The sequence below is a fragment of the Pinus tabuliformis genome, chromosome 5_1, assembly GCF_031772625.1.
Source record: "Pinus tabuliformis cultivar Carrire ecotype Pingquan chromosome 5_1, CPIR1, whole genome shotgun sequence".
NCBI lineage: Eukaryota > Viridiplantae > Streptophyta > Pinopsida > Pinales > Pinaceae > Pinus > Pinus tabuliformis.
The window spans coordinates 242,427,272-242,450,843 of record NC_142305.1 but is presented as its reverse complement, the minus strand read 5'-3'; the positions used below and the strand labels follow the sequence as shown (position 1 = coordinate 242,450,843).

General features: G+C 38.6%; 1 protein-coding gene across 4 annotated transcripts in view; it reads right to left on the bottom strand.

Moving 5' to 3' along the window:
- The window catches only part of LOC149164313 (la-related protein 1A-like), a 171,353-nt gene that overhangs the window by 120,574 nt on the left and 27,207 nt on the right, over positions 1 to 23,572 (bottom strand). For all 4 annotated transcript variants that reach the window (XM_089432041.1, XM_089432042.1, XM_089432044.1 and 1 more), the window contains exons 5-7: positions 13,391 to 13,462; positions 12,517 to 13,244; positions 12,121 to 12,193 (exon numbers count right to left, since the gene is read on the bottom strand). In XM_089432041.1, the coding sequence (XP_089288167.1) occupies positions 12,121 to 12,193; positions 12,517 to 13,244; positions 13,391 to 13,462 (873 nt within the window). The remainder of the gene's footprint in view (positions 1 to 12,120; positions 12,194 to 12,516; positions 13,245 to 13,390; positions 13,463 to 23,572) is intronic.

The following is a 23,572-nucleotide window of genomic DNA, read 5'->3' as shown; positions in this document are numbered from 1 at the left end:
CTCGTCGAATTAAAGGAAGACAAAGACTTGATCTTCAGAAACAGTCCATATTTCCTAGATTCCAAAGGTTTATATCTAAATAGGTGGACGCCAGATTTCGGTCCAAAAATGGACGTGCCAAGCGCAGTCCCTGGGTCAAACTACCACACCTTCCGCTACATTGTTGGGGAGATGAATCGGTCAAAGCCATAGGAAATGCAGTGAGCAAGCATATAGACAGATGCGAACCAAAGGATAACATGCATGCATGTGCCAGAATATGTGTGGAAGTAGATCTTGGAAAAGGCCTTCCAGAGGCAATAAAAGTCAAGGTAGATCAGTGGACACATATACAACAGTTGGACTACCGAGCAAATACCATTCAAATGCAAGATATGTCATGAGTATGGTAATTTTGCTAATAGATGTCTTAAAAAAAAGAGAATGAAAATGTCGAAGAACAAGAGAACACATGGGAACAAGTAAAAAGGAAAAAACCCACCAATAAGCAGCCAATATCAATTGCCTCCCAGCCTCAAGAATCAAATGAGACCACTTCTCAGCCCTCATTGAAGGTTATCTCCCCACTCCACACATCTATGAATCCCTTTGGGCCCTTGGAAGACCCTAATGATCCACCCTCTCCCAGATCCCCAATATCTAACCCCAACTCCCTTGCCCACATACCCTCTTCCTCTATTCCTATTTCCCCTCTACCTCCTCCCTCAGTGGACCACATATTAACTAGAAATCAAGCTAAAGAAAACCCCCAAACTTTGGATCAGCAAAAAAAAGTGGGAAGAAAATCCAACAAGGAAATAAGAGACGAGGTAGCGGCTAAAGAAATGGCATTAGGAACTCAACAACCAATGGAATCCTTCCTTGGGAAAAATACAGGAAACAATGAAAAAAGTCAGCAAAGAGGAAAGGGAGGTTCCCACCAGCACAACAGTAAATAATGATAGTGGTCTTTTGGAATTGTCGCAACCTTGGCACCCCTTTCAAAGCCAATGGAGCTAGAGATATTTTAATCGAAGAAAAACCAGACATCTATATGATCCAGGAGACCAAAACAAACAGTCAGGAAAATAAAAAATTGATTCAAAAATTAAGAAATTATGATGGAACAGTGTTAGAGGCAACAGGAGCATCAAGAAGAATATGTACCATATGGGAAAGAAGAAAATGGGAACTAATAAACCAAAAAATCAACAAACACTGGATCACAACAGATTTGAGAGATCACAACACAAAGGAACTGTATTGCTTCATGAATGTATATTCTCCAAATCGCTACAGAGAAAAAGACCACTACTAGAATTCGATAAAAGAAGAATTAGCAGAAAGACAAAATGGGAAATTAATCCTTGGAGGAGATTTAAATCTAATAAGGAACACCGAAGAAAAATTTGGAGGGAACTATCATACAGATCCGTCAAGAGAAGCCCTTCAAGAAATAATGGAACAACATAAATTAATCCACATTCCTCCAAGCAATGGGAAGTACACATGGAGCAATAGAAGAATAGGCAAGAGTAATATTGAGGAAAGGTTGGATAGAATCTTAGTACAAAAAAACATAGCAATTGAATTCACTTCTCTGAAAAGCAAGATTGTCCACACATCAGCTTCAGAACACAAGCCGATAGTATTGAGCATGGGTAATGTTAGCGCTTGAGATTTCACCCTAGGCTGAGATAGACAAATCTCAAGGCTACATCAAACCATTACACCTCGTAGCTAGCCCTATGAGGAAGGAGAAGGCTCTCTCCGGTCAGACTCAAGGTATTTTCTCAATGGGGTGAGCTGACCAATTAGGATCAAAGATATTAGGCTAGTAAACTGATGAGGAGGGTTGATTTAAAGTTTTTGGGGTTTTTGGTGGCAATTTGGAGGGAGTGCAATTCAGGGTGTGGGGATTGAGCTCAGTTTTTGCAGGTGGGTCTTTGGGGCAAGGAAGGAGTTTGTGCTGATGCCTTAAGCTGAGATGGATGATCAAGGAAGAAAGAGAGGGAGCTAAAGAGGGCAAACAATGACTTTGAATCCTCTTTAGACAGTGGAAAACATAAATATTAAACAAAATTGAAAGCTGAGCATGGCATGCATGAATTCAAATTTTATCACTTCTTTTGTTTAATTAGCAGCAATAGAATAAGAGATGGAACACATAAACACACTTACAATGACAAGTAGGAAACACACCATCAACACAATAATCCACAAGAATCCACAATGATGTCTGCAAAACCCTGGCCTTCCTTTTCCTCAAATTGAAGAGATACAAGTAAAATATACAATAGAGCTTCTCCCTCAAGAGTCCAACCATGAAAATGAGCAAGAGAAGGCATAATATAGATGATCTAACTCCTTTCCCCACCTCTAGGGGTCGAGCTCAGCTTCCTAGGAGCTGTTTCAACTAATTCTAAACTGAGCACTAGATAATAGGAAGTCAAAACAACTTGCCTCTAAAACTTAGGTAATCTATCCATGCATTAAATATTCACTATTTACATCAAAGAAACTTCTAGAAGTGTTAAAGGACAGTAAATGTGTCCAAGTGCTATGAAAATTACACAAAAATCCATCATTTACATGCCTCAAAAGTCGACCAAAGTAAAAACAGTGTTTTGTTGGCCGAACTGGTCAAAACAGTGAAATTTCCCTGAGTGGTCGCGCCCCTCACTTTGACTGGTCGCGCACTGAGCCTGAGTGGTCGCACCCCTGAGAATGACTCCAACTTTCTGCAAATCGCCTCTTTTGACCTCTCACTCGTTTTTGCAAGCTCTCAAATGCATAATGAGGCTGTTTAGAGGGAAATTTACTCTTTATAGGCCCAATTTAAAAAAAAAATTAACTTACCAAACCCACTTTCTAATGTTTTTGTTTTGACATTCACTTTTAACACTGTTTTGAGTTCACTTTGTCCTGAATTTGATCTTTCGAGTGCTTTAACTCCGTTCTTTTTGCAGGTTGACCATCTAATGGACTCTGGTGAGGAGACCAGGGTTATTGCCGGCATTTTGAAGAATTTTTTGAAATTTCCTTATTTTTTACAAAATTGACATGACCTTGGCTTTAAAAACATGGTTTTTAAATCCAAGGTATAAATGAGCTGTACCTGATGAAAATATCCATGAAACATATTTACATACCTCCTTCCGGCTTACTGGGGACCCATGGACCTCTGACTCATGATCTTGCAATGACATTTGACTGAAACCCTAGACCTAAGACTTGGGACTTCAAGACAAAAATAAAACAAGTGTAACACAAGCTCATTAAATGATATGTCCTGATCCAGCAAAGCCAAGAAGGGAACAAGGACCAGCTCCTCCATGAGTTTTATGGCATGCCTAATGGAATGCAAAACTGACATCGATGAGACACCTACTTATGCATATGCAAAGAGTTTTTTTTTTATCACTGATGGAGGGCATCATGACCGACACTAACAGGTAAGATGGAGAATCAAGGCCCGCTCCCTTTCAAATACACTTCGAGTTGGGACAACGATGTAGAATTTGGAAACCAAATCAAAGAGAGTTGGACAAAAAATATCACTGGGTCTCTCCAATATGTTTGGGAAACGAAGCTAAAGAATTTATCGCTGCACTTAAAAATTTGGGCAAGAGAAAATGATATTCGAGACAAAGCAAGGAAAATAGATTTACAAAAAAAAATGGACAGCATTCATAAAGAAAAAGAAAACAAAGAAGAAAGAAAACAAGATTATCTACAAGAAAATGAAATCTTCTAAGAAATTTACAAGCAAAATAGAAAGGAAAAAGAAGAAAGTCGAATGAAGTCCAGATGTCTCTGGCTGAACTCAGGAGTTAAAAACACAGCCTTTTTTCATAATTCAATGAAAATCAGTCGGGCAAGAAATCAGATTGAACAGATCCAAGTAGATGGGCAAAAGATAAAGAGAGCTGAAGAATTAAAATAGCATCTCACAATTATTTTAAAGATCTACTTACAACTAACGATCAACAAGCAGTTAATGAAGACTTTTTGCAACACATAAATAAAAAATAAGTGACCAGCGAACCGCAGAAATAAATAAAGAGATTACTGAGAATGAAGTCAAAGCATTTTGGAGTCTTCATCCTGACAAGGCTTTGGGGCTAGATGGGTTACAATGGCTTTTTATAGACAGCACTTGATATTATTAAAAAAGATTTTATGAGAATGATCAAAAATGCTTTTCAAACAAAAAAAACTGGAGGATACACAAAATCTTCCTATTTGGCATTCATACCCAAAGAGTCAAATCCAATGACTTTCAATAGATACAAACCAATTTCTCTTTGCAATTCTTCTTATAAAATAATCACCAGAATTCTAGCAAATAGAATCAAAAAAAAAATTCCGGAAATCATATCGGAAAATCAGGGCAACTTGTACCGAAGTAGCAAATCACAGACAATGTGATCATTGTTTAGAAAGCTATTCACAACAGCATTCAAAAGAAAGAGAAAGGAATGATAGTAAAGCTAGATATGGCAAATGCCTTTGACAGAGTTAACCATAATTATCTAGCAGCAGTACTCAAAAAATTTGGCTTCTCAACAGATATAATAGAGACTATTCAAGCTTGCATATCAACCCCATGGATAGCACCTCTAATAAATGGAAGGCCCAGCAAATTTTTTCAGAGCACAAGAGGGCTAAGACAAGGCTGTCCTTTATCTCCATTCCTCTATATCATCATGGTGGAAACTTTAAGTGCAGCGCTGAAAAATTAGAGAAGGGAAAAAAAAACAGGTATACAAATAGCAAGAGGGGTCAAAAATATAAATCATTCACTATTTGTTGATGATACCCTTCTTTTGGGGGGCATCAAGCATAATAGCTAGAAGATTTAAAAAAGTGTTGGATGATTTTCTCCAAGCCTCCGGAGGAATGTTAAACAATACTAAATGCAGAATATATAGCTGGAACACTTCTCCAAGATCTATGCAGCACATCTCACAAATATTGGAAATTCCAATACAAACAAGATGGACTCACTTTACATATCTTGGGCTGCCCCTAGCTAAGGAAATCGTAAAAGCATAAATATGGAGCAAACAAGTGGGAAAAATGAAGAATAAAATTCAAAATTGGGGAGTGATGTGGCTTAATTTGGCAGGGAGAGTGATCATGATTAAGGCACTCCTTTCAGCCCTTCCTATTTATCAATATGCGATTATTTTGGCCCGGACAAGTGCTCATAAGCAAATGGAAATAAGTAAAAGAAGTTTCCTATGGCAAGGAGGAAAGCAAGAGAATAAAAAATTCAGCCTAGTTTGTTGGGAGCAAGTCACCCTTCCTTCTGAAAAGGGAGGTCTAGCAATCTGCGGACCAGGCCAAATGAACATCGCCTTAGGGATAAAAATAATTTGGAGAATGATAAGTGGAAAGGAACACTGGTGGGAAAATTTCTAGCCATGAAATATCTGAATCATCCTAGAACAAAATTGATAACTGAATCTATTCCAGTCAGGCCTTGCACACAAGTTTGGAAACTTGTAAAGAAGATAATTCCCCTTATTAGAAACCACATTTCTAAAAATCCAAGGAATGAAAAAACAGTTGCGATTTGGGAGGATCGAATAATGGGAAGAGAACCTCTAAATCTCTAGCGGGATTTAAGAGGACTTCATGGTTGGATGGAAGAGAGAAGGATAAATACTTTATACTCAATCTCTGAGTGGGATCATGATAATTGGCTTGAATGGAAAATACCAACAATTCCAAAAAAATTAAAAGGCCAATGGGAGAAATTAAAATCTCATCTTACAAGGGCAGCGCCCATAAACAGAGAGGAACAAGATGACTTTGTGTGGGATCCAAATGGAGGGGAATATACGGTGAAATCAAGGTATAACGTCCTCCAAGAACAACAAAACCAACCAGGCTGGAGTCTATGGAAGGTAACCTGGAAAATAGAATGCCTTCCTAAAATCAAAACTTTCATTTGGACTCTTCTCAAAGGGAAAATTCTAACCTATGAAAATTTATTAAAAAAAAAGGAATACATGGACCATCTAAGTGTGTCATGTGTCAAATGGAGGAAGAAACAATTCAATACCTCTTCATGGACTGCAGGGTGGCCAAAGAATGTTGGACCTAGATAACAACTCCGCTAGAAATAAATACAAATTTCTCAAATCAGTGGTCAGCACAGCATAAAACTTGGGAAAAGAGCTACCCGTATTCAAAGAGTAACAAGGCCACAATAAGCAGGATCTGGAAATGCCTCCCCTCAATTTTGTGCTGGCAAATTTGGCTAGCCAGAAACAATGTATATTCAAAGAACAAAATCCAAGAATAGGCAAGATTCTTTAAAAAACATGGAGTCTAGCATCAGAAATAATAAACTCCAATTGAATGACAAATGTGGACCAGAATAGCCTACAGCAAGAAGAGAAAGATTGGTACAGCAAAGCAATACTAGAAAAAAAGATAGAAGCTACAGCAAAAAAATAAAAAGCTCCCACAATTAAGAATTGAAAGTTAAGGATGGATGATAAAGATTTGGAAGAATGGAGAAAAAATCGAAAATGATTCAATCTTTTTTTCGATGGGGTGTCAAAGAATAACCCAGGAAAAGCAGGTGCTGGTGGAGTAATTATAGACCCAAATGGGAAAATAATTACTACTTATGAATGGAGTCTCAGAGAAACTACAAACAACAAGGTGGAAGCATATAGCCTTCTCTTAGGCACAAGATTGTTAAAAAAACTTGTGATCAAAGATCCGATAATTATAGGAGACTCGACAATAATTATAGCAGCAATGGTAAATGATAAGAAATTCAATAGTATCGCTATTAACAAAATTTGTCAGAGGATTAGATCAAACATAAAAAGTATGAGAAAAATAACTCTCAAACATGTGTTGAGAAATCAAAACAAACAAGCGGATAACTATGCCAATAAAGCAATTGAAAGACCAGTTGGGACTGTCAAGAAAAACAACGAAATCTACTGTGTAAACATACCATGACTTCCACACCTATGATGAGGACTGAGAAAAGAGAAAGTGGAAAGAAGCATAACAAAAGGAAAGAAAAAGATGAACAAATCTTCACACCCAGAATGAGATTGCCTGCAGAACACAAAGAAGATCTACTATCATTGGATCTCAAGCACAATCTGCAAGATTCAAAGCGCAAAATCAACTCAATCCCCAAAAATCTTCATAGCTCGTTTGAAAAGGATCTAAGGCGTCATTTACCTCTAAGCAAAGATGAAAATAGTCATATTAGTGACAAGCTACAGGATCTAAAATGTCATACACGTGCAAGGTGTTCTATCACAGGCAATTGTACAAGCACAAAGGTGATCTACATCATGACAATCACCTTTAGTACTAGGTTAATCTTCCGCTCTAAGGTCAATAAATTGGCCAAAGAGCTCAACCATCTTCGCTATCTAGAAAATCGAGTCTATTTACATTCAGGCAATCTCTTAAGTGATCAAATCTCTTTGTATCCCCTCGCCCGTAGTCCTCCTGAGGATCCCATTATTAGCCTGAAGCTTTCCACAACTCGCCCACTTCATTCTCCCGATCCATCAACCTTGCAGTTCATTCGTATACCTAGGCTCAATCAACCTCAGCATGGTATAACCTCGATGTCACTAGTCACTCTTCAGTGCTCTTCCCCAGCTGATTGCACTTTCGGTATATTTCACGCTCATAACTCAAGCACTCAGAACCTCTCAATAGCCTCTTTCCACTTCCTCGCAGCCCCTCTCTGTACAATACACAGGTTATGTTTTTTAAGACTTACCCCCATCTTGAGAGCTACTTCATCTCCCCAGCGTCCTCAGTCCCCTATTTTTCTGCAATCAATTTTTCCAATTACTCTTTACCTCTCGCATAAGCAGCATCTTTCGGCCAACGCCTCATTTCAAGACAACTCCTTGGATTGTTTTTGGAACACAAAGCAGGATCTAAGGTTTTTTTGGTTCTCCCAGATCTTTGGGGATCTTTCATCAAGTGGACTCCACCAGCCAGAACTTCGCCATCAAGAACAGAGGAACAAACAGAACGCATCAAAGTAAGAGGGTCAACACTGGGATCAAAAAAGACACAGCCTCTACAGCAACTCAAAGCAATACAATGGCATGCAATCCATTAGAAAGAGCTGAAAAGAACGACAATTGCCCAACTTGTAGGGCCAATAGGTTCATGATTGGAAGGTTTAATCAAGCTTTAAAGGACCTCAGGGCAGAAATGAATACATCCAATGTGTATATGCAAAAAGACATAGACAAACGGAGAGCTGAAATAAAAGATCTAAAAGATAAATGCAAGCATCTTGAAGAAATAGTTGAGTACATCAAGACCCTCAATCAAAGCCAGCAAGGGGGAACATCCACCAGGAATAGCAAGAAGTGCCGCCCTCAACAAGAGGAATCAGTAAATCAGTTCTGATGATCTTGTCTTTCTTTTAATGCATTGCAAATATAGTTTTTTTCCTAGGACAGTTTGTAAGGCAATATGCCAAGCCAATTTTTGAATTTCATAGAAATAAGGCTGCAAGTGTCGATGCTGAGACTGCGCTTTCATTTTGTGAACTACACTTGAACCACCCTCCTTCTGAATGTACAAGGAGCCCGCTCCTTTTTCCTTTTGCAATATAAAAAAATAGCCAACAGTGTTAGAAAAAAAATGTTTTGCTACAAGAGCTTGGAGTTCCTCCATTTGCTGATTTAGTAAGAGGCTTGGCCATTTAAAAATAAATAAATATTAATTAAAAAAAACATATTTATGAAAAAGAAAATTACAAGAAAATAAAAATAAAAGTAAAAAAAGGAGATAAAAATAAATTATATAAAAAATAATTTATAAAACAAATCAAATGGGTGAAGAGAAAAAAATCATCAAAATATTAAAAGAACATTTAGCAACAGCGCAAAATATAATGAAACAACAAGCAGACCAACATAGATCACAGAGAAACTTCGAAGAAGGTGGTTGGAAATTTGTAAGACTCCGACCTTGCAAACAATTATTCGTTAAAAAAGAAGGGAAAAACAAATTGGCTCCATAATTTTTTGGCCAAGGGAGAAGACAACAATACCATACAGTGGCACAGCGCTGAGAGGAAGACATCTCAGCGACAGTGGAGAAAGACTTCCACTCAAGTGCACTGTTTTAAGGACTGGCCGGCTCGGAACTCATTCAGCCGAGTTGGTCTGAGTCAAGCCCTCACCAGGGCAACTCGGCCATCAAACCAGTTCGGCCAGTCAGGCTATTACCGAGTCGGCCGAGTTATTACCAAGCCGGCCGGCTTGGCAACAGTGGCCTGAAAACTCAAAAAAACAACGATTTTATTTTTTCTTGATTTTTGGTGAAGAGATTTGTTTTAAAATCTGGTGGACACATGAATTCCACATTAGCTTATTGTTTTCATAGGTTGTTCACTTGTTCACTCGACTTCCTATGGCATGAATCGTTTAGTGCTTGAAATTAGAAAGTGACGAGTCTGGCGCTAGCAATTTGATAGGATCTAATGTTGTGAACTTTTTGCCAAGAACATGAAATCTCTTGTAAGAATGGAGTAAGACATCTATTGCCTTCATTGTATAAAATTCCTCAAGGAACAATGTGAATTTCTAAGTAAACAATGATACTAGCTGAGAACCATGTAATAAAGAGGGCACATGAAGTTGAAATGCTGATCAGACACGTGATCCTTGTTAGAATGTTTATAGGCGCAATTCTCTCTTGGAAGATGGTAGTTTATCTTTATACATATTACAAAGTTGATGGGAACAAACTTGAAGTTGCCCCAAGGGATCCTAAAACTAGAGAATAGCCACAAAATATTTTATGGGGTGTAGTTGGGTTTGTCATGACTGAATGTAGATGTGGATGCATCTTGATCTGGACTGTGTCACATACAAATTGCTTTTGTAGTTCTTCTCATGAATACAAGTATTAACATCAATCTTGATGAGATGGTCTAAAATGATTGATAAGGGTACAAGATTAAAAATGAGTTACAAACTATGAAGCATGTGGATATGCTACCAGTGGTTGATCCAAATGATCTTGGCTCCTCTAGCAGTAAACACTAGCCAGTAGTACTGATCACAGTTTACTTTTGTTGTAGAGGCCATTTCTAGCCTCCTTGGTTATGTGTTTTTGTTTTGATATTTATATCATCATCATGTATGTATTGGACAGTGCACTGGGTGCCATTTTAATTTTTGATATAATGGATATATTCATGAGCCTACTTTGATCATATGTTGTCTTCTATCTATATTCTAATGTTGTGTGTTTGGAAACATGAATGAAAATCTTTAAAATTATGTTTTTTTATATAAAAAAAATATTTAATGTATTTTTTACAACGACCTAGTCATTGAAATCAAGCCGGCCGAGTCGATACCGAGTCGGAGTCGACCCTCGACCAAGCCGGAGTCGACCCTCGACCGAGCCGGAGTCGGAGTTTTAAAACATTGCTCAAGTGTGGCGGGTCCAAGGAAGGTGCAAGGAGTAACAAGGGAGACAGATCCAGATCAGCACAAATCAGTCTAAGAAGATCAAATGACAGATTTAGGGCTTGATCAGGTGGATAACTACAGGTTTATTGGTGTACATGTAATTTGATCAAAGAACCATTTTCCTAGTAAGGGAGCCCGAATAAGTTCTGGAGATATTTTAATGAAGAGCTGTGATTGGGCATAAATTTGTGTTCATATGTCTATATGAGATCAGTTATTTTATTGCATCTGCTGAATATTTTGTTAAGGGTCAGCTGTGCTTCTATTCAGTAGATGTAAATCTAATAGGAGCTAATTGCCAGGTTGCTGGGTTCAGAAATTAACAGTCCAAAGGAATCACAATTTCACCTGGTCTAAGGACTTGGTGGAACCAATCAAGGATCAACCTGCTGCCATTCTCCCTGCATGGTTTCCCCCTTACGGAGAAGCAGATTAGCCAGAAGATGGATCATTCATAAAAGAAAAAGGATCCAGTCCTTTCAGTCAACATACCTGTGAAATTACACTTAGGGTTGCCAAAGACACCAGCAGTTTCAATGCAGTATGCTTCAGAGGGATCGAAATAAAGAAAATGTAATAGAAACATACCTAACTGAGTAGTATGGCCCTTAAATTGGGCAACCAAAAGAAGGCTGCCCTTCCTACAGCTGTTTAAATTGGCCAAGCCAATACTAAATGTTGTACTTTTGTGGCTTTTGGCTATCAGTAATATAGATAGAATTATTCTAGCAGCTATGAACCAGTGTGAAAAAAGTCAGGATAAAATTGGCAAAGTCCGATTTTTTTAGCTAGCTGATTTTATCGACCAATTTTTTGGCAACTTTTTGGAAAACAAAAAAGTCTGGATAAAATTGGGAGTTTTTCCAAAAAATCGTGACTGAGATAGTTTCTTTAATGATTTTTTTTTAAATTGAAAAAATATTGGGATAAAATGGAAAAAGTCAGGATAAAATAGGGAGTTTTTCCAAAAAATCGTGAATGATGTAGTTTCTTTAACAACTTTTTAAATTATTTTTTTTTTTTTTGACAACTTTTTCAAAAACCTCCCGACTTTAACGACTTTTTCAATTTCTGGACCCTTGCCAACTTAATCCCAACTTCGACTTTTTCCACACTGATATAAACTAAGGGTCAAAAGTTGAATCAGACCCTAAATATATTTAACATGGTCTGGATGGGCAAATGTTGAATATCAAAACCTGGTTCAGATAAAGCTCAGGAAAGTGTATGGCATAATCTCTTTTATACCAACCTTTCTCTACTAAAATTTAATCTATGTAGAAGAAAAAGTCACTTATCAATATTTTTTAATAATTGCACAGTCAACCATATAGATTAGTTTGACATCCCACATCAAAATTAAGGCACAGAATGAAAGGAAAACAAAAAGTTCTTAATATACATTCAAAGATCTGGAAAATTTAAAAATAACATGTCTAACCTAATAGGCTAATTCTCGGGTGAAAAGGCTGAAAAACAAAATTATGAAAAGGCATGACCATATGACCTTCAAATAACAGTAAAAAAGCCTCAAATAGTATGGATATAAGCTCTTCAACAAATGACATCGTCCTTGCACTGCAAACCTTCCAATAAACACATATCCAGCAGGAAAGGGCAAGAAGTGTTATCATGCCTGTGTCACAATAATCAGTCGGTGCACATCCTGGTCATTTACGTCTGGTTCATCGTCGTCGTCATCAGTCCGACTGTCGAATGCAAAACAAACATATTACACATAATACTAAACAGAAAAAATTAACATGGTAAAAGATTTACCCCAGCGAAGCAATGGAGAGTTATTAGCTCACAATCATCATGTTAAACACTGCAATTTGTAGTAATCGTCAACAAAGAATAGCCAGAGTGCTTTCAATAAAAAATGCAGCAGCCCAAGTATCTACTGAATCATTTCTGCTGCCTCTGGTTTTTATAATCTTCATCCTCCAAAGAAATTTCGGCATCACACAATATGGATACCGAACTATTGTTAGCTTCACCTCTGTTAATATCGTTTGAAATGAAAACTCACCTTTTGAATGGTGGTAGGTTGTCCTTTTTGGTCAACTGCTCAGACTCCACCTCTTCATCAAGCAGAAAGGTATCTTCCTCATTTCTGGATATAGAAACTTTTCCAAAGGCTTTTGACAAGCCACCTTTTTTCTGCCCACCAGATCTCCCATTGGAAGATAGAGATATATCAAAACCATCAGTGTCAAAACTACTTGAAACACCAGTCCTTTCTTGTGTGTTAGCAACATCTTTTTGATTGGAAACATCTGCTTGCTGAGAGCAAGACTCCATACCTGTGCTACTATTTGACCTAAAATCATGAATATTATCAGATATATCCCTATCAGATGAAACTCTCCCAGCCCTGCTTAGCTCTACAAGTCTGTTATCAGAACTTGTATCCAAGCTACATGCCCCATGAACATCACTCTCACCATGACATGTTCCAGAATGTTGTGTTCCGCTGCTAGCTAATGTTTTCCCATTAGAAGCATCGGATGAGCTCACTGTTAAGGAATTAATAAAACCATCCTGCATAGATACTACCATATTCTTATTTTTACTACTGGCGGCATCATCTCCAGATGTATCACATTTGCTTCTGTGATCTAATTCAGCACTTTTGACATCATTAGTGACCTTGTCATCAGTAGTGTTTTGATGAAACTTTGTACTTGACACAGAATTGTTATGTCCTGAAGGTAGAAGCCAGTTCGACCAGTCCTCTCGCTTTCTTATCTTATCACCCTGCCAAAGAGAGTGCAAATTCATGTCAGCAGACATAAAAAGCAGGCCAATGCAACTTAATGCCAAAAAGAGGTGCTTTGTTTCACGTGACTATACATCAAATGCATACAATTGTAGAATCATCTCAAAACACATGCATATCAAACCTGCACTTCAACCACAGTTGAGCTTCGCAATGCATCAAGAATGAAATGAACATTAATTTTCATGCTGCGAACCTGCAAAACAAGTAAAACATTCATTTCTTGGCCATTGCAATCAAAAATCAAAATAGAACTTTTCTATATACATGGAATGAACAAAGTATACCAGCCAACAACACCCTACGAATGATAGATATGCAAGTATATTAACACTTCAATAAAATAGAACTCGTCGCATTGAAATTATATCAAAAACCTTACTTACAAAATACTAAGTTAAACCCCATAATCTCCAAGAATTCTTCCTATTGGTCACTGACTGTAAGTTGGTATAGGTTTTTCTTAATGTTTCATTGCTTGATAACAACATAAATAGCCTATATAAACATTTTCATAAAATAAAATTCATCTCATTGAAATCGTAGCAAACAGCTTATTTATAAAATACTAAGCCCTATAATCACCAAATACTCTTGCTATCGGTCATTAAATGTAATCTGGTATGGCTTTTTCTTAATGTCTCTATGTTTGATAACCAGATAAATATCCTATATTATAGCTTAATAACTGTACTTACTACAGACCAAATGCAAGGATAATAGTCGGTGCTCACTGCCGCCTCTGAGCAGACAATATCCAGAACCCTGAACTACAAATATAGAACCATCATCTGCTGATTCAATGGGTACTTACAAAGCAGCAAGGCAATGGACATTAGTAACCCTAAACTGCACTATAAATTCCTTTATTAAATTCTATGCTAAGGGTTTTATTTTGGCTTACATTAAAAACCTTGAAGACAGGGATACGATTGGTTTATGAAGTCATGGCACTCAGAATAGGACAGGTCAAAATATTATTATAATAATAGAGTAGTTAGATATCTTAGTACACCCATTTATGATATAAAATCACAAGCATCAAGGGGCTAGTTTGTAGCAATAAACTCCAACTTAGGGACATTGTGACCATGTCAAGAAAAAATAAAAAGCAAGACAATGTGAAGGGATGGATCAATTTAACATACACAAAAACCACATAATCTCTTTTTTATTTTTATTTTTCATTTTTTCACTTTCTACCTATACATCACCAAGAGTTCAAAATTTGATTACAACAATGACAAAAATACATGAAAATAAACTAGTGCTCACATAGGATGAAGCAAGAAGCTAATTGAAATCAAATTTTCAATGCAACCATCTAAACATAAGCTCAAAAAATCTGAAATCGGATAGCATGTTATAACACATGCTAAAGGACATAAAATACGGGTTGGAAAAGGTTTATAGTAGCATTTCATCGACCTGAAAAGTGTCTTCAAAATGCCTCTCCGAAGGCTGATCTACAATAAAATATTATTCCCAACTCCAAAAATTAAAGATACAGGCTGCTCCAACAACAAAATGTCTTGAAACAAGTTGAAGGATGAAGTATGAGAGGAAATTCCAGATGTGGAAATGAAATTTTGCACACTATTTGATGGCTGGAAATGACTGTTATAAATATCTGCATTCAAATTTTCAATATCTCGCTGCCTCAGGCAATTTCCAACACAAATATGATTTTCAACTGAAAAATCACAAGTACCTTCACAAAAATTTGAAGGTGGCTGGAAATTTCCAACACTTTCATCATCACTAACATGGCTGTAATCTAAAAGCTTTCTGAAATATCCAGAAGAAAGCATGGCTTAATTAATTAAGCATGTAATTTTCTTAACATGTAATTATTAAAGATTGGTCTCGAAGAGGCACATAATCAGTCTTTTCTCCTTAAAATCATCCCCATCAGTGTCATGGATGAGATCCCCAAAGCATCTCCAATAGTCCATCCCAATCTATGTCTATCAAGCTGAAAACTATCGTAACTTCAAAACCATGGCTGGTCGCATGCTCATCGCATGAAATACATACATCTAGCTTTTTATTATCATACCAGGGTTTCTTTTCAAAACCAACAAACTCCAAATTAACCATCGCATCATCAATATTCAAATTTTCAAAAAAAATTACATGACCACTTTCTTCATGTGAGAATGAGGTGAAAAATCAAGACCAATCTCTTCTACTTGCGTGGGTGCAATAGTTTCTTCAACAAATACATCACCCGATTCTAAAATATAATATGACAATGGCTCATGGCTTGGGAAAAAAAGGCTATAATTTATCCTTAAGATGAGGAAATTTTCTTCTAATATATTTGACTATGTAAGCATAAGCACCATATCTCATCTTCATCTCAAGCAAGAGAGAACTTGAAGTGTCCCTTTCTTGTATAATTGCTAAACCAGAAACACTCTCTTCTACTATAGCACAAATATCAACCCAAAAATATGCTTCACATAAATCTGTTACATATTTCTCGTTACCATATCCATGTATGTATCTACAATTATAAAATTTTCTAACAAGATATGGAAATGAATTCATCTCTTTAGGGCTGAAATTACAGTGCTACTCCCATGCATTCTTTCTGTTAGAAGAAAATGCAAAACCTGGCATCAACACATCTTCATGAACTTCAATAATAGACTTCATGAATGATGAAAGAAGTACAGATGCCAACTGGGACTCTGCCCAGAATCTTGGAACATGATGCTTCTAAACCCAATGCTGAAGATGATATGGACATCTAGGGATGCATGGAAAATCCAAGGGGTTAAACAAATCTTCCCAAAACTTCCCTTTGGTTAAGGCCTTTGATTCAGACCCTTCAATGCTCAAATCTGAAAATACATGCATACAATAATACCTCATACAAAATTTTAAATGTGGAATTGTCATATGAGCAAAAGAGCTTCAAGACACACACCCATAAGATGTCAAATTTAGCAAGAACACAAATCCCGACAATACTCTGTATCCATGGCAAAATAAATTTACAATACATAAATGGCAGCCAATACAAAATCTGGAGCAGGATAGCATGTTCCAGTACATGCTAACTCAATTCACTGTTTAAGAACGATGAAATATAGCTTGTAAAGGTACATGGAAGCCCTTCCTCAATCTGAAAATTGTCTTCAAAATTCTTTCCAGAGGTTTTTCTGAAATAAAAATATCATTTACAATTCCAAAATTTAAGAGTGTAAGCTCCTCCAACAAGAAAATATCTTCAATCAAGAAGCTCAAGGATGAGATATGAGATGAAATTTCAGATCTAGAAATGAAATTATGCACGCTATATCTACATTCAACATCCTGATGCCCCCATACAATTTTCAACACTAAAAGAGTTTCTATATGGGCAGGCTTTGGCCTGTACTCACATCTTTTTAACTGATATTCACTAAGGGTTTAGGCGTTTTTCCATTACTATCATGGCTGAGTTATGGTCGCAGGTATTGGTTTTGGGTATTGGCTTGTTTAGGCATCAGTTAAGTATAGGATGATATGTTTTTTGGTAGATCAATTGGCTTGTTTGGGCATCTGTAAGGTATAGGATGATATATTTTTTGGTAGATCTAATTTCTTCTTTGGATGACACTCTTTTTCAGCATGCAACTGTAACTAAAGATTGTATTTACTTCATAATGAATATAAATACATTTTTTCACCTTGGAAAAAAAAGTTCAATATCCTGCTGCCCCATACAATTTTCAAAACTAAAAATATGATTTCTAGTTGAACAATCACATACTTTTACAAAAAATGGAAGAAGGTGGCTGAAAATTTTGAGCATTTCCATCATCACTAAGATGCTCCCTACTCTAATTTATGAAGCATGCATAAATATTTAAAGATGTAATCAATGTGAAGTATGTAATTTATACCTCCCCCCTTTTTAGAATCTTAACTGCTGCGCTGCTGCTCTGAGAGATCGCCCTCGGCCCTGTCCAGATCCGCTTCCTGCGCGTCCCGCAGGCTGCGCACAAGCCCGCACTCCGCCGTTCTGCTCTCTGAAAGAGGGCTCGCACGTTGCTCTCCACCTGCCATGCAGTCAGCCAGATCAATGGAGGTTTGAGCAGGCCCGTTTCGAGTTTGGCAGGCTCCTCTTAGAGCTTGCGATCATGGAGGTGCTGGGCACTCCCTAGGCGGCCTTCTCCCCTCCTCCCTCTCCGTCCACATCAACTGAGGCCTTCAACCGCCTTCTGGAAGGTCTCCCTAAGAAGAAGAATGTCGAAGCTGCGAAATTCGTCAAGAAACTGGACGATATTCCTGAGATCTCTCTCCCTCCGGAAACCCCGATTCAAGTAGCATTGTCCTTGTCCAAGAGAGCTCTTGTCGGCCAGTTCACTGGACTATGGCCTTCTCCCAAATCCACAAGAACTAGGTTAAAAGAAATTGGACGTCGTTGATCCAAGAAAGTGTGACCTCTTACTTTCTAGGGAGAGGATTCTTCCTCTTCGAGTTTACCTCAAAGGACGACAAAGACCTGATCTTTCGAAACGGCCCCTACTTCATGGGCCCCCAGGGTCTGTATCTGAACAAATGGACTCCGGACTTCGATCCTGCAGAAGATGTACCCAAAGCTGTCCCAGTGTGGGTCAGGCTGCCAAACCTTCCAGTGCACTGCTGGAACTGGGACTCATTGATGCACATAGGAAACACCCTGGGGAAATTTATAGATCGAGCAAATAACAAGGATCAATATGATTGTGCCAGGATCTGCGTGGAGGTAGATCTGGAGGAGGGACTTCCAGAGGCCATTAAAATCAAGGTGGGAAGCTGGACACACATGCAGAAACTAGACTACTAACAGCTGCCCTTTAAATGCCGGAAATGCCACGTTTATGGCCATTTCGCCAGAAGTTGTCCGTCCAACATTGAATCTGTGCAAGGGAAGGAGGACGGCTGGAACCAAGTCAAACGAACTAAGACTTCTCTCAAGGCTCAGAAGGCAGGAGGATCAAATGGCAATCCTCATCAGGGCCCAGCCCAGCAGATCCAGCCCAAGACTGCCCCAAAAAACAGGTTTGATCCCCTCAGCTCTCAACCAGAGGACACCCATGAAGTCGAGGCCCAGAAATCAGTCACTCCAGAGTCAGCCCAATCCCTCCAAGGACTCAGGCGTTGCAGAAAGCTCAAAAGGAACCCCAAAAGAAGTTGAGGAAGAGGACCAAGAATCGGAAGACTCAGAGGAGGAAGGAGAAATAGGAGACTCCCAAGCCTTTGTAAGGAGATCTACAAGAGGGCGCAAAACAGATCGGGAGAAAAGGGAGCATGAAACTTATAAGGACAAGTTGCAGGGCAGCCAACCTACATTGGAGAAGCTATTAGCAAAAAAACCAAAGATGGCTAGAAACCAGCATCAAGGCTCCAAGGGAGCCCACCAAAGCAAAGGTAAATAATGAAAATTATCTCCTGGAACTGCAGGGGTATGGGGAGCAAAATCAAGGAAGAGGCTATAAGAAATTTAATAAGAATAGAAGCCCCGGACATACTCCTCCTCCAGGAGACCAAGATGGAGGACTCGGGCCTCCTTCACCTAAGTAGAAAACTCTGGAATAAGAGCAAAGCAGTGGCTGTCTCAGCCCGAGGAGCCTCTGGAGGGCTGGGATCTCTATGGAATGATAGCATGTTCTCGCTAATATCTGAGACTTCAACCACCCACTGGTTGTGTTAAAGATGCAGCACTTAGTTACTAAAGAAACCTTTTGCCTCTTCAATGTTTATGTGTCGGTCAGTGCTGGAGAAAAAAAGTCTTGTTGGGATTCACTAAGAAACCAAGCGGATCTGGGCATACTAGAAAACATCATCATTGCAGGAGAATTCTTGTGTAAATCCTTGCCACAAGCCTTGTGTTTTGCTTGTCAAGTGAGCCATATGTACACCCACTTGCATCCAATTGGTTAGATTTTGAATGGATAATCACCACCAACTTCCATGTTCCATTCTTTAAGAGAGCATCATACTCTTGCATTGCTTCTTTCCACCATCACGACAAGCAACTTCCTTAAAGTCAGTTAGTTCAAAGTTAGAAGATAAATTCAATTCATTATCATATGAAATATTCATATCATCTACATCAACTGATCATAAATATCTACATCATCTCCATCTTGTCTGGTGTAACCTTTGGTTCCTGTCTTTCCGACCTCATCACAATGAACATTTTCAAGAGTTTTAATGAGCCATTTTGGGGGACTTTTCCACGTCACTCCACTAATTGAGATGGGGCTACATCAAGATTCAGTGTCCAATTCTCTCAATCAGATCATTCAAACAGTTTTCCTCATCTAATGAAGTGGCTAGAACTTCATGAGGGGAATGGTGCTTCAAAAGGAGATTCTAAAAACTAATCCAAATAGGGATCCCCCCTTCAATATGTGGAATCTCATTATCAAATTCCCAATATGTCTTTAATGAGTGATTCTATCCAAAAGATCAAGCTCTCACTCAACGATATTGTCGGTCTTGGAAGATTCAAGAAAAATTACATCTCTAACTAATCCAAGCTAGGGATCCCCCTTCAATATGTGGAATCTCACTATCAAATTCCCAATGTCTTTACATGAGTGAATCTATCCAAAAGATCAAGCTGTCACTCAACGATATTGTCGGTCTTGGAAGATTCAAGAAAAATTACATCTCTAAAAAGAATAAACTTCTTGTTTACCTCATCGTAAAGATGATATGCCTTTCGGGTATTTGAATACTCCAAAATATGCAATTTTGACTCATGGCATCAAGCATGTTTTTTTGCTCCTTCAAAATCAATGCATAGTAGGGGGGCGAAAGATCCTAAGATACCTTGCTGAAGGAATCCAACCATACTATTATCAAAACCATACTAAACTGGCCACTCCAACCATTTTTTAGGGAAAATTGGTCTGAACAAGTGTCACAAACCGAAAAAACCAATTCAGTGTTAAACCAACCAATTTTTAGAATACTAACAAGGGTACTGAATAGGTCGATTTTGTATAATGCTAGCAAGATCCCTTTGAAAACAATTTAACAAAAAAAAATTATGAGTAGGGAAGCCTAGTATTTGACCATATTTCCCTACTAATGCCATGCAATTAATGGTAATGCTAAATTCTTAAAGTAAAAGTAGCACTCCTTTCTCTTTCATTTTCATCCTTTTACTTAAATTACCATTAATTGACTCAAAATGTTTGAGAGTGGTTCCAACCTCATTGGATTTCATATGGAGAAAGTAGAATTTTAGATTCCACTCAAAATCCCTCCTCCCCCTCCGTCCACATCAACTGAGGCCTTCAACCGCCTTCTGGAAGGTCTCCCTAAGAAGAAGAATGTCGAAGCTGCGAAATTCGTCAAGAAACTGGACGATATTCCTGAGATCTCTCTCCCTCCGGAAACCCCGATTCAGGTAGCATTGTCCTTGTCCGAGAGAGCTCTTGTCGGCCAGTTCACTGGACTATGGCCTTCTCCCAAATCCACAAGAACTGGGTTAAAAGAAACTGGGCGTCGTTGATCCAAGAAAGCGTGACCTCTTACTTTCTAGGGAGAGGATTCTTCCTCTTCGAGTTTACCTCAAAGGACGACAAAGACCTGATCTTTCGAAACAGCCCCTACTTCATGGGCCCCCAGGGTCTGTATCTGAACAAATGGACTCCGGACTTCGATCCTGCAGAAGATGTACCCAAAGCTGTCCCAGTGTGGGTCAGGCTGCCAAACCTTCCAGTGCACTGCTGGAACTAGGACTCATTGATGCACATAGGAAACACCCTGGGGAAATTTATAGATCGAGCAAATAACAAGGATCAATATGATTGTGCCAGGATCTGCGTGGAGGTAGATCTGGAGGAGGGACTTCCAGAGGCCATTAAAATCAAGGTGGGAAGCTGGACACACATGCAGAAACTAGACTATGAAGAGCTGCCCTTTAAATGCCGGAAATGCCACGTTTATGGCCATTTCGCCAGAAGTTGTCCGTCCAACATTGAATCTGTGCAAGGGAAGGAGGACGGCTGGAACCAAGTCAAACGAACTAAGACTTCTCTCAAGGCTCAGAAGGCAGGAGGATCTAATGGCAATCCTCATCAGGGCCCAGCCCAGCAGATCCAGCCCAAGACTGCCCCAAAAAACAGGTTTGATCCCCTCAGCTCTCAACCAGAGGACACCCATGAAGTCGAGGCCCAGAAATCAGTCACTCCAGAGTCAGCCCAATCCCTCCAAGGACTCAGGCGTTACAGAAAGCTCAAAAGGAACCCCAAAAGAAGTTGAGGAAGAGGAGGAGGAAGGAGAAATAGGAGACTCCCAAGCCTTTGTAAGGAGATCTACAAGAGGGCGCAAAACAGATCGGGAGAAAAGGGAGCATGAAACTTATAAGGACAAGTTGCAGGGCAGCCAACCTACATTGGAGAAGCTATTAGCAAAAAACCCAAAGATGGCTAGAAACCCGCATCAAGGCTCCAAGGGAGCCCACCAAAGCAAAGGTAAATAATGAAAATTATCTCCTGGAATGCAGGGGTATGGAGAGCAAAATCAAGGAAGAGGCTATAAGAAATTTAATAAGAATAGAAGCCCCGGACATACTCCTCCTCCAGGAGACCAAGATGGAGGACTCGGGCCTCCTTCACCTAAGTAGAAAACTCTGGAATAAGAGCAAAGCAGTGGCTGTCTCAGCCCGAGGAGCCTCTGGAGGGCTGGGATCTCTATGGAATGATAGCATGTTCTCGCTAATATCTGAGACTTCAACCACCCACTGGTTGTGTTAAAGATGCAGCACTTAGTTACTAAAGAAACCTTTTGCCTCTTCAATGTTTATGTGTCGGTCAGTGCTGGAGAAAAAAAGTCTTGTTGGGATTCACTAAGAAACCAAGCGGATCTGGGCATACTAGAAAACATCATCATTGCAGGAGAATTCTTGTGTAAATCCTTGCCACAAGCCTTGTGTTTTGCTTGTCAAGTGAGCCATATGTACACCCACTTGCATCCAATTGGTTAGATTTTGAATGGATAATCACCACCAACTTCCATGTTCCATTCTTTAAGAGAGCATCATACTCTTGCATTGCTTCTTTCCACCATTACGACAAGCAACTTCCTTAAAGTCAGTTAGTTCAAAGTTAGAAGATAAATTCAATTCATTATCATATGAAATATTCATATCATCTACATCAACTGATCATAAATATCTACATCATCTCCATCTTGTCTGGTGTAACCTTTGGTTCCTGTCTTTCCGACCTCATCACAATGAAAATTTTCAAGAGTTTTAATGAGCCATTTTGGGGGACTTTTCCACGTCACTCCACTAATTGAGATGGGGCTACATCAAGATTCAGTGTCCAATTCTCTCAATCAGATCATTCAAACAGTTTTCCTCATCTAATGAAGTGGCTAGAACTTCATGAGGGGAATGGTGCTTCAAAAGGAGATTCTAAAAACTAATCCAAATAGGGATCCCCCCTTCAATATGTGGAATCTCATTATCAAATTCCCAATATGTCTTTAATGAGTGATTCTATCCAAAAGATCAAGCTCTCACTCAACGATATTGTCGGTCTTGGAAGATTCAAGAAAAATTACATCTCTAATTAATCCAAGCTAGGGATCCCCCTTCAATATGTGGAATCTCACTATCAAATTCCCAATGTCTTTACATGAGTGAATCTATCCAAAAGATCAAGCTGTCACTCAACGATATTGTCGGTCTTGGAAGATTCAAGAAAAATTACATCTCTAAAAAGAATAAACTTCTTGTTTACCTCATCGTAAAGATGATATGCCTTTCGGGTATTTGAATACTCCAAAATATGCAATTTTGACTCATGGCATCAAGCATGTTTTTTTGCTCCTTCAAAATCAATGCATAGTAGGGGGGCGAAAGATCCTAAGATACCTTGCTGAAGGAATCCAGCCATACTATTATCAAAACCATACTAAACTGGCCACTCCAACCATTTTTTAGGGAAAATTGCTCTGAACAAGTGTCACAAACCGAAAAAACCAATTCAGTATTAAACCAACCAATTTTTAGAATACTAACAAGGGTACTGAATAGGTCGATTTTGTATAATGCTAGCAAGATCCCTTTGAAAACAATTTAACAAAAAAAAATTATGAGTAGGGAAGCCTAGTATTTGACCATATTTCCCTACTAATGCCATGCAATTAATGGTAATGCTAAATTCTTAAAGTAAAAGTAGCACTCCTTTCTCTTTCATTTTCATCCTTTTACTTAAATTACCATTAATTGACTCAAAATGTTTGAGAGTGGTTCCAACCTCATTGGATTTCATATGGAGAAAGTAGAATTTTAGATTCCACT